General features: G+C 39.4%; 1 protein-coding gene across 1 annotated transcript in view; it reads right to left on the bottom strand.

The window, feature by feature from the left end:
• Positions 1–12,426, bottom strand: part of UBE2G1 (ubiquitin conjugating enzyme E2 G1) — a 100,951-nt gene that overhangs the window by 11,143 nt on the left and 77,382 nt on the right. Inside the window, exons 4-5 of the mRNA XM_017512180.2 lie at positions 7,030–7,208; positions 271–394 (exon numbers count right to left, since the gene is read on the bottom strand). Of these exons, the coding sequence (XP_017367669.1) occupies positions 308–394; positions 7,030–7,208 (266 nt within the window). The 3' untranslated portion in view covers positions 271–307. The remainder of the gene's footprint in view (positions 1–270; positions 395–7,029; positions 7,209–12,426) is intronic.

Genomic DNA, 12,426 nt, shown 5'->3' with positions numbered 1-12,426 from the left:
TCAGTGAAAATAACAGACCACCAGCATAATAAACATATGAATGCAGAGTATCTAGTGAAAAACAGCTGGGTATCTCAGGAGAAAAGCCGGCAGATTATACAGTAGTTTTGAGAACGAGCAGACTACTGGAAATGCAAATCAGGAAGCAAGGATAGCTATTAAAAATGAAGTCAATGAAAAAATATAATTCAAATACCCAAATCACACAATTTCCAAAAACTAATATGATACTTACAAAAAACCAAAAGTATGATGTTTGAAAAAACTTACCCTGAAATAAGTGAAGTTACTAGCTGCTAAATAAATGTCACTCAAAAGCAGTCTCTTGGCTTTTTCTTACACAGCGGGCAACTTTTCTTTTAAATTCTCCATTTCTATCTTCCCTCCATTCTTTCTGTAATTAAAAAAGCAGTATCAAATGATTTCATGCAAACTCCTCTTTATAATCTCAAATATTTAATTTGGAATGTAATCCCTTGGTGATTTGTACACTTCAAAAATGTTGTAGAGTTGATAAGGTAGAAAACAGATACACTTTTGGAAGACATTGTCAGGAAACACAGGCAGAAATCTAGTATGCAAACCTCTACATTAAAAATTATCTTTAAAAAAGGTCACAAAAGAACATTTACACTTTTGTATTACACTGAAAAAGAAATATAAAATATACAAATAAGACATTCAGGCCAGGTGCAGTGGCTCACGCCTGTAATACCAGCACTTTGGGAGGCCAAGGTGGGCAGATCATGAGGTCAGGAGTTTGAGGCCAGCTTGATGAACATGGTGAGACTAAAAGTACGAACATTAGTCGGGCGTAGTGGCGCACGCCTGTAATCCCAGCTACTCAGGAGGCTGAGGCAGGAGAGAACTGCTTAAACCAGGGAGGTGGAGAGTGCGGTGAGCTGAGATTGCACCACAGCGAGACTCTTGTCTCAAAACCAAAACACAACAAAACAATATTCAGTTGGTAATCTGAAGGATTATCTGAAAGATTACCAACTCTCCCTGTTGGAAACAACCAGAAAATAAACATAAAAGTGGCTGCAACATAAAGTAGATAGGTGGGATGCATCATACTGAGATTTAAAAAACGTGACAATTATCACTTATCACTGCCAGGCATGTGAAAATGGAACAGAACAGTGGCGGGGTGGGTGGGGAAGAGGGAATGGGGTGGAAGGAGAGAGAGCAAGAGAGAGAAGAAGAGTTGGGGGAGAGGGGAGACAAAGCAGGAAAAGGATCTATTAAACGGAGGTCTAAAGAAGCTAAAATTTGGAAATGGCAACTCTGAGACAAGCCTGAATAAAAAGTGGGGCTGAGGCCAGGTGCAGTGGCTCCTGTCTGTAATTCTAGCACTTTGGGAGGCCGAGGTGGGACCTCAGATCACCTGAGGTCAGAAATTCGAGACCAGCCTGGCCAACATGGTTAATCACCATCTCTACAAAAGGATACAAAAATTAGCTGGACGTGGGGGCGCACACCTGTAATCAGCTACTTGGGTAGCTGAGCCAGGGGAATCACTTCAATGAGAGGCAGAAGTTGCAGTGAGCCAGTATTGTGCCACTGCACTCCAGCCTGGGCAACAGAGCAAGACGCCACCTCTCAAAAAAACAAAGTGGGGGGGGGCGGGTGTGCACTGAAATTAGAAATTAATTGAAAGTCTGCACACTCAGCTGGGCACAGTGGCTCACTCCTATAATCCCAGGACTTTGGGAGGCCGAGGCAGGTGGATCACGACATCAGGAGATCAACGTTAACTGACAAACATGATGAAACCCTGTCTCTACTAAAACTACAAAAATTTGCCGGGCAGGGTGGCACATGCCTATAGTTCCAGCTACTTGGAAGGCTGAGGCTGGAGAATAGCTAGAACCCAGGAGGCGTAGGTTGCAGAGCCTAGATCAAGCCACTGCACTCCAGCCTGAGCGACAAAGCAAGACTCCATCTCACAGAAAGAAAAAAAAAGAAAAAAAAAAAAAAAGAAAAGAAAAGGAAAAGAGAGAAAGAAAGAAAATCTGTATACTCAACATTTTCCCCCACCTATATCCAAAAGTTTAACACTTTCCCGAAATAATGATAATATACAAACTTTACATAAATATACTGAAGAATACTGTAATTAGAATTGCTAGGCTGGGAGCGGTGACTCACACCTGTAATCCCAGCACTTTGGGAGGCCGAGGCAGATAGGTCATCTAGGTCAGGAGTTCAAGACCCAGCCTAGCTGACATGGTGAAGCCCTGTCTCTACTAAAAACATAAAAAATTACCCAGCCATGGTGGTGCACACCTGTAATCCCTGTTAGGAGGCTGAGGCAGGAAAATCGCTTGAACTCAGAAGGCAGAGGTTGCAGTGAGCCAAGATTGTGCTACTGGATTCCAACCTGGGCAACAGAGCAAGATTCCATCTCCAAAAAAAAACAAAAACAAAAACGAAAAACTGCTAGTGCAGGTATTGGTGTCAAAAACAATTACTTGTTCACTTTGTAATTGAAATGATAACCTCTTCCTCCAACCCTTATCCTAACCTTCAGTTTAGTATCTGCTTCGTCATCCACATAAACATATAGCTTTGAGAGACATCAATATCATAAACACACCCTTCCCAGACTCTCTTTTCTTTTTTTTTTTTTTTTTTTTTTTTTTATCTCTTTGTGTTTTTTTTTTTTTTTTTTTTTTTTGGTATTTTATGAGATAGGGTCTTACTCTGTTGCCTGGGGTAAAGCGCAGTGGTGATCATAGCTCACTGGAGGCTCGAACTCCTAGGGCCTGCAATCAATCCTCCCACCTCAGCCTCTGGAGTACTTAGGACTACCTGTGCACATTACCACACACAGCTTACTTTGTATTTTTTGTAGATGGGGTTTCATCATGTCGCCCAGGCTAGTCTGGAACTCCTAGCCTCAAGTAACTCACCTGCCTTGGCCTCCCAAAGTGCTGGGATTACAGACGTGAGCCATCGTACCCAGCCTCAAAATAATTTAAAAGGAAAATTTCCCAGGGCTGATAGTCTTTAAACTTAAAGGGTATACATCAAGTACAGAGATGGCAAAGTAAAAAGAGTTCCCGCAACTCTGTGAAATTTCTGAGGACCAACAATAAAGCAAAGAATCTAAAGATAACAAGGAAAAAAAAAGGAAAAAAGAACAAGTCACCTAAAGATAGAAAAGAATTAGCCCAGCATCAATTTTTGCATCAGCAAGAATAAATGGTAAAATACAAGTTCCACGTAAATTTGATTTTATCCCTATAATATTAGAAACAAAGTATCAATCAAGCATAAGGGAAGAATAAAAGCACCTTAAATCATGAACAGACTCAGGATGTAATTGCCACATACCCTAAGACATTGCTCTAGATGAAGGAGGAAATCAACCAAGAAGAGAAAGAAGAAGGGGGATCCACGAAACAAAAGATTCAATTGAGAAAACAGTGAATGGGAAATCCGAGTAAGGCAGCTAAGCAGCAGGCTGATAAAGTCGGAGCCAAAGAATAAAGGGACCCGAGAGAGATGGCTAAGAAAAATAGGAGTTTCCTGGAATAGGTACTACTGATTGGGAGGTCAGAAAAACAAACTGTGAAAATATGATCAAAGGTGTAGTATTCAAGAGGAAAAAGCAAGTAAGAACGGTAAACTGGGCTGGCGCGGTGGCTCAAGCCTGTAATCCCAGCACTTTGGGAAGCTGAGGCAGGTGGATTACCTGAGTTCAGGAGTTCAAGACCAGCCTGGCCAACATGGCAAAACCCTGTCTCTATTAAAAATACAAAAATTAGCCAGGTGTGATGGCATACGCCTGTAATCCCAGCTACTAGGGACGCTGAGGCATGAGAATCACTTGAACTCGGGAGGTGGAGGTTGCAGTGAGCCGAGATTGTGCCATTGCACTCCAGCCTCAGTGACAGAATGAGACTCTGTCTCAAACAAACAAAAAAAGAATGGTAAGCTGTTTATAAGTCATGGTTTTTGGTTTTTATATGAGAAAACTAAGTCAGAAGGAAGAATCAGTGGGTTTCAAGAAAAAAAAAATGGAATAGATTTTGCACAATTTGTGGTGTTTGGACTAGAACTCATGTTTGCATATTTCAACTTTATATTAAGGCCTATTTCTGCACTCAGAGAAATGTTTAGCATCAAGAGAATGACTTTATTTTGGCAGTACATTTGGCTTTTTTAGGATTCAGCTATTTTGAAGGGTTAATAAATAATGTTTGTATATTTATGGTTTTGATTAATAGCTATTAATTTACTCTTCTTTAAGATAAAAGGGCCAGGCATGGTGGCTCATGCCTGTAATCCCAGCACCGTGGGAAGCAAAGTCAGGAGTTCGAGGCCAGCCTGGCCAACATGGTGAAGCCCCATCTCTACTGAAAACACACACACACAATTGCTGGGCGTGCTGCGCACGTCTGTAATCCCAGCTACTTGGGAGGCTGAGGCAGGAGAATCACTTGACCCAGGAGGTGGAGGTTTTGGTTGCAGGGAGGCCAGGTCATGCCACTGCACTCCAGTCTGGACGACAGAGTAAGACTCTGTCAAACAAACAAACAAATAAATAAAATAAAATAAAATGAAAGGGCAACTTGTCAGCTCTGATCTCATTAAAATTGCTGACAGCTGATCACGAACTAAATAAACATTCATCAGTTCTCTCTCAGAATGATTCCCTAGGATTTCTTTTAATGTGGCTATCACCCCTTCTCCCTTATCATCTCTTACATTGTTGAGACAAATACTTGATTAAATAGAAAGTTAATAGTTTTCTGCCAATTTTTAGTTCAACTTTATTACGAATTTCAGTCATAGCTTTCAGAGGGAGTTCTCCATAGTGTCTTAGTCTATGTGTAAAATTCCACCCAAGTTGTTATTAACCTAAGAAAAAGGGTAAATTTTATACCCTGGCTTTGGTATATAATACTAACAAAGGTTCTAAGAATAAGAACAAAAGGCTTTTCAAAGAAGGAGAGATGGCTAAGGAACTAGGAACTATTCTAAAGGAGCCTAATGAAGTTTGAATATCAATGTAACGGATGTTCCTAGGCTAGCCTCTGGATTTAAAAAGGAAAAAAAAAAAAAAAGATACTGGATTGGGGTGTGGCAGCTTAAAGAGTAGTGGACGATCCAAGCCAATGTGAACATAGATTGCATATGTGTAAACAATAACAGTACTACATCAATGACAGGCTTGCACTATGTGTACATGGAAAGATAGGCTCGTTCTTAGGGAACAGATGCTGAAACATTCTGGGGTGAAGGGTTATATCTATAAACTACTCTCAAACTGTTTAGAAAAATTGCAAAATTTCTACAATTGGTGAATCTAGGTGAAAGGTATAGTGGTGTTCATTTAACACATTTTTTTCTATACATGTGAAACTGAAAAACTGAAAACTTGGGGATAATAATATGAACTTTAATAGAGACTAGGCATTAAATCGTCTCAGGTATGACAACAGGTTTTTAGAGTCCAGGTCTTGCTCTGTCGCCCAGGCTGGACCACAGGGGTGTGACAACAGTGCACTGTAGACTCCAACTCCTGGGCTCAAGCCATCATTCCGCCTCAGCCTCCAAAGCAGCTGGGAATACAGGAACACAGCACCATGCCTAACTAATTTTTTTTTTTTTTTTTAATTGTTGGTAGAGACGAGGTCTTGCTGTGTTTCCCAGACTGGTCTTGAACTCCTGGCCTGAAGCAATCCTCCCTCCTAGGCCTCCCAAAGTGTTGGGATTACAAGCATGAGCTACCACACCCAGCTTACGATACTATTATACTTATGTAAGATTGTCATTTTTAAAAGATGCAGGCTTGGGCCGGCGCGGTGGCTCATGCGTGTAATCCCAGCACTTTGGGAGGCCGAGGCGGGTGGATCACGAGGTCAAGAGATGGAGACCATCCTGGTCAACATGGTGAAACCCCGTCTCTACTAAAACTACAAAAAATTAGCTGGGCATGGTGGCGCATGCCTGTAATCCCAGCTACTCAGGAGGCTGAGGCAGGAGAATTGCCTGAACCCAGGAGGCGGAGGTTGCAGTGAGCCAAGATCGCGCCATTGCAATCCAGCCTGGGTAACAAGAGCGAAACTCCATCTTTTTTTTTTTTTTAAAAAAGACGCAGGCTTAAGTATTTAAAAGCAAAGCTTAACTATGTCTGCAACTTCCATAAAGATTCAGAAAAATTATAAACAGAAATAGAAATAGAAACTTACTACTGCCATTTTATTGTTTTCTGGTTGTTTTGTATAGATCCTTTTGCTCTTTCTTCCTCTCTTGCTGTCTTCCTTCATGAATAATAAGTGATTTTCTCTACTGGTATTACTCAATTTCTTACTTTTTATCTTTGTGTTAACTACTGTAGGATTTTGCTCTGTGGTTACCATGAGGCTTACAAAAAAATTTCATAGTTACGACAAGTCATTTTAACCTGATAGCTAATTTTGATTGCATTAAAAACTACGTAGGCTCTGCCCATTCCACCCCCAATTTTAAATTTGGTGTCACAGTTTACACCTTAGTAACAACGTACAGTATTCTACAAAAGTACTGAGAGGAGAATTTAAGTGTTTTCACAACAAAATTGGTTAACTATGTGAGGTAATGTATATGTCAATTAGCTCAAATTAGCTTTCACAACATACGCATATTTCGAAACAACATATTGTATACAATAAATATGCACTAAATTTTGCCAGGCATGGTGGCTCATGCCTGTAATCCAAACAATTTGGGAGGCCAAGGCTGGAGGACCACTTGGGCCCAGGAGTTTGAGGCTGCAGTGACCTATGATTGTGCCACTGCACTCCAGCCTAGGTGACAGAGAAAGATCTTATCTAAAAAAAATAAGTAGATAAATATATTTATTTATATTTGTCAAAAATAACTACAGAAAGAGATACACACACACACACACACACGTACACACACACACACACACACGTATGCACATATACATGCATACTTACATACATACTAACCATAGTTCAACTTTTATTAAAAGGGAAAGTGAAGAGAAGGGAAGACATGTGGCCACCTTACCGCAGCATCAACATTAGCAGGTGAGTCTCCATTAGGGTCTGCCAGCATAGAAATGACACTAATCATGATGGTTTCCACAGTGTGGATAGGGAGCCAGCGTTCTTCTGGCTTTTCATAGCCATACTTATCTTCCCCAGGCTCATGAAGAATAGAAATGCACACATCGCCGTTTTTATCAACTGTAAAATTAAAGAAGAGGGTTGTTTCATATATTGCTAATTTGGCTATCATAAAATATCAATTACAAATGTGATCCTGATTCACAGAGTATCTTTATAAAACACGACATATATACAGAAGTTCATGTCTAAAAATGGAATGTGTTGGCTTTTTAGGAAGACTATAGTATAGATTTTACCAAATACATAGGATCCATCTGACAAACCCAATAGGAATGTAAGCTATCTTTTTCGTTTATGTGAAAAACATTAAAATATCTATTATATAGATGGATGGTACTCAACATTCGCGTCATAAGTACGACATAATAAATGAATAAATGGCAACTACTGAATCAGTTCTTCATCTGCAGAAAGTACCAGCAACTGAGTTTCTAGGTAATGGTTTCCTAGTTTCCCACTAACTTACAGACTTAAATTAGTGATAGTCAAAGGCCCAGAGACTTTCCTAAGAAATGTATTTTTACAATCATATAAAGGCAAAATTGTATTTTCTGAGAAAGAAGCATATTCAATTCACAAAACTAACATGCCATACTGCCAATGAAAAATCAACAACATATATGACACTCATGGGGCCTCCTTTCTATAAATACATTTAATAAGAAAATATCCTTATTTTTAGGAGACGCGTGCTGACACAACTATTTAAGTGGTTCAGCAAAAAGTAAAATATTACTTATCGATTAAAAATTAAAAGGTCGTGCAGGGTGGCTCACGCCTGTAATCCCAGCACTTTGGGAGGCCGAGGAGGGCGGATAACTAGGTCAGGAGTTCGACAACAGCCTGGCCAATACAGTGAAACTCTGTCTCTACTAAAAATACAAAAATTAGCCGGGTGTGGCGGTCCACACCTGCAGTCCCAGCTACTCGGGAGGCTGGGGCAGAAGAATCGCTTGAACCCGGGAGGCAGAGGTTGCATCGAGTAAAAATCGTGCCGTTGCACTCTAGCCTAGGTGACAGAGTGAGACTCTGTCTTTAAAAAAAAAAAAAAAAGTCCTAATCCACAATTTGATTTATACATTATATAAATAATCCCTATTGTGAAACTAATCTTTTATGGTAACATTTATCCACTGTAATGTTTTTTAAAGCATACTTTGAGGAGGAAATTTTTGAAAGAAATTTAAATAGTGACAATATTTATGTATATTTCATTCCTAACTTATTCTACATAGTCTAACAAATTTGTGAATAAATATAATTCTAAATCTTATTTTTCATTTCGTAACATCAATATTTATCCTGTTACAAACTCTGGGTAATCAGAATCAAAATTTGTACATACCAATCAATATCACTGCTCTCTTAATTCTACAAATACTTATTTTTTGGTGGTTTTTTATTGTTGTTGCTTTGGTTTTTGAGACAGGGTCTCATTTTGTCACCCAAGCTGGAGTGTAGTGGTATGATCATAGCTCTGTGCAGCCTTGACCTCCCAGGCTCAAGTGATCCTCCTACCTAAGCCCCCCGAGTAGCTGGGACCATGGGCGCATGGCATGATGCCTGGCTAACCTTTTTTTTTCCATAGAGATGGAGGTCGCACTATGTTGCCCAGGCTGGTCTCAAACTCCTGGGCTCTAGCAATCCTCCCACCTCAGCCTCCCAAGTAGCTGGGACCACAGGCACATGGCACCATTCCTGGCTAAATTTTTTTTTTCGGTAGAGATTTAGTCTTACTATGTTGTCAAGGGTGGTCTCGAACTCTCGGGATCCTCCCACGTCAGCCTCCCAAAGTTCTGGGATTACAGGCGACCAGCCATCAAATACTTTTTCAATGCCTACTGCATGCCAGGCACACATCTGACAGAGAAGTACAGCAGTGAACATATGACAGACGAGGCCCATGCCTTCAATGCTTTATGTATGAGTTTTTCTATAATTAAGGTTCCTCTTCCCAACCCACCCCTATCTGCTAGTAAAATCTATTAACTGAAATAGAATCAGGACAAGAATAACATCAAAACTTGTAACACTACAAAGTTTAGCATAAAAATTTCAGAGTATTACTATTTTTACAATGTTTTCTGTACTTGTTGTATAATAAGGATTTTTTCCAAGTCATTTTTCTTTAAAAACATGCTATTAAGTGTGTGTACAGAATTCTACTCACGGCAATATAAGATTCATTTTCCTTTTAAAAAACTTAAGTTATCACTAATCCAAGGATCTTTGTATTTTTAACCTTCTCATATAATTTTAAACAGTTTATTTTAGAAAGAGAAGATTTTTAGGTTTAATAACTATTACCAAATTATGTTTTAAAGGATTGTATCAATTTATACTGCTGTCAGCAATCTGAGATGACCATTGCATTGCTTCCTCAGGATGAACACTTTTCTTTATTGATACTGTTTAAATTTCATACATGACATCTGATTTACTTCACTTTTCTAAATGCTTTTGGGGTGACAACTTTCCATGGATATAACCTGTACGTCTTTCCTCTTTTGTGAAATGCCTGTTCTTATCCGTTAGCCAGTTACATACTTAACGTTAACTTTTCTCTTGCCAAAATATTTTTTAGTTTTCCCCATTTAATTTCTGCCTTTTACTTTTTTCTTTCATTTCAATGTTCATTAGAGATGGTTTTATTTTTCTGACACAGGACCCACTGAAGAATATGATATTGCATGCAGCTGCCATTTCTCTTTGGTCCTGTTTGTTCAGTCTTTCAGTGTTTATTACTTTTGAAAATATAACGTTTTTGTTCCTTACACCAAATAAGTGCTATTCACTACTTAAAAATCATTTGTAACTTTGTATTGCTTTTAGTGTTTTCTTCCACTTTGCTGTTTAGCATGAAGAAAATTCTATCATTTTCCCTGGAAATAGCTAGCCTATAGTCTCAACACCAGCTACTCAAAACACAGTTTAGTTTTTATCTTAAAACTAAGCTACCTGAGTTGGGCGTGGTGGCTCATGCCTGTAATTCCACTACTCTGGAGGCTGAGGCAGGCGGATCACCTGAGGTCAGGAGATCGAAACCAGCCTGGCCAACATGGTAAAACCCCCATCTCTACTAAAAATACAAAAATTAGCCAGGCATGGTGGCAGGTGCTTCTTGGGAGGCTGAGGCAGCTGAATTGCTTGAACCTGGGAGGCAGAGGTTGTTGCAGTGAGCCACTGCACTGCAGCCTGGGCAATAGAGTAAGACTCTTTAAAAAACAACAACAACAACAAAAACAAAAAACAAAAAACCCACAAAAGCTAAGCTACCTAAACAGTACATACACTTCTAGCTAGCTCCTTTTTCTTGAGGCCATGCATCTAAAGTTCTGAAAACCTGATTTACCCTTATCTTCTCTATATACTCACCACAACTGTGTCACGAGTGGTCTGGAAAACATATTTATTTTCCTGGGTACCTTTATCTACCTGAAGTCACCCGTCTGGACCAAGACAACTCATACTGTGACAACACTTTGCTGGATACATTTTCCTCCCCTGGCATCTGTGGTACTCTTGTTTTTCCCTGGTTCTTGAGCCATTCACTTAGTCACTTTCCATTTTCATCTTCCTCAATCTGACTTTTGATGTAATTCTAATCTCCAACATTAATTATATTCTCCCTAGATAAATGAGCTCATTCATTATCATGTTTTCTATCGTCTTGACACAGTAACTTCCAAGGCCCTCAAGCTCATTGCTCAACTCTGAACTAGTTTTATCTAATTATCTAACTGGATGCAGCAAGTATACCTCAAGAAAAACTGAATATATGTAAGGTCACACAAAACTATTTCCCCTATAATAATTTTATAACATCTCTATAATTCACCTACTGTACAATTTACCTATTTGAAGAGCACAATTTAATGGTCTAGTATGTCTATAAGAGTTGTACGGCAATACCACAATCGATTTTAGAATTTTTTTTCACCCTACAGTGAAACCCAGGTACCAGTTAGCAACCATTTCTCAATCACCCACCTCCCCTCCAGCAGCAGGGAACCACTAACCTACTTCCGGTCTCTATGGATTTGCCTATTCTTGACGTTTCATACAAAGGGAATCATACACTATGTCACCTTTACCTTCTGACTTGGTTCTCGTAGTATAATCTTTCCAAGTTCGTCTATGTGGTAGCATGTACCACTACTTCATTTCCTACTTTCCTTAAGAAAACAGTATCATATAATTCATTTCTTTTTATTGCAAAATAATATTCTGTTCTGTGGATCCACATTTTGTTCTTCTATTTATCAACTGATAGACACTTGGGTTGTTTCCACTTTTTGGCAGCTATGAGTAATAAATGCTGCTGTGAACACTCATGTTCAAGTTTTTTCTGGACATGTGTTTTCACTTTTCTTGGCTAGGTGCCTAGGACTGGGACTGCTGGGTCATGGTAACTATGCTTAACCTTTTGAGGAACTGCCAGACTCTCTTCCAACATCCGCACCATTTTACCTTCCTGCCAGTAGTGCATGAGAGTTCTAATTTCTCTGCTTCCTCATTGACACTTGTTATTATCTTTTTTATTATAGGAATCCTAGTCGTTAAAAAGTGGTGTTTCTTTGATTTTCACTCTATAATTATTTTTGTAAACAGCCAGTCAATCCTAAATTATTACTTCTCCAGTATCATCCACCTCTGACAGTTAAGTCTAAGTAAGCTGCCCTTCCTGTGATACTGTTCTTACTTCAAGCTTTTATTGTTTTTTACTCAAATTACTACTAAAATGCTCTACCTCATGGCTATCTGATTGAGCACCTGTCTTCCCCTTCCAATCTTCCACGAGTATAATCTTTCAATAAGGAAAATTAAGAGAAACCTATTACATAGCTTTTTTATTTTTTGTCATTTTCTCTTTTTGTCATGACAACCTACTATTATGTACAGCTTTAAAAATCATTAATTAAATGAGCATTCACAGCCTAAAGAAGGAAGTCCAAGTCAAGCATCATCTTCCTCAAAATTCCATCCAATGCTGGGTGCAGTGGCTCATGTCTGTAATTCCAGCACTTTGGGAGGCTGAGGCAGGCTGATTACTTGAGGTCAAGAGTTTGAGACCAGCCTGGCCAATATGGTGAAAACTTGTCTCTACTAAAAATACAAACATTAGCCAGGTGTGGTGGTAGACGCCTGTAATGCCAGCTACTCAGGAGGCCGAGGCAGGAGAATCAGCTGAACCCAAGAGGTGGAGGGTGCAGTGAGCCAAGATCGTGCCACTGCACTCAGCCTGGGTGACAGAGTGAGACTCTGTCTTAAAAAA

The sequence above is a fragment of the Cebus imitator genome, unplaced genomic scaffold, assembly GCF_001604975.1.
Source record: "Cebus imitator isolate Cc_AM_T3 unplaced genomic scaffold, Cebus_imitator-1.0 Scaffold464, whole genome shotgun sequence".
NCBI classification, from domain to species: Eukaryota; Metazoa; Chordata; class Mammalia; order Primates; family Cebidae; genus Cebus; species Cebus imitator.
This window is presented reverse-complemented; position numbering and strand designations above follow the sequence as displayed.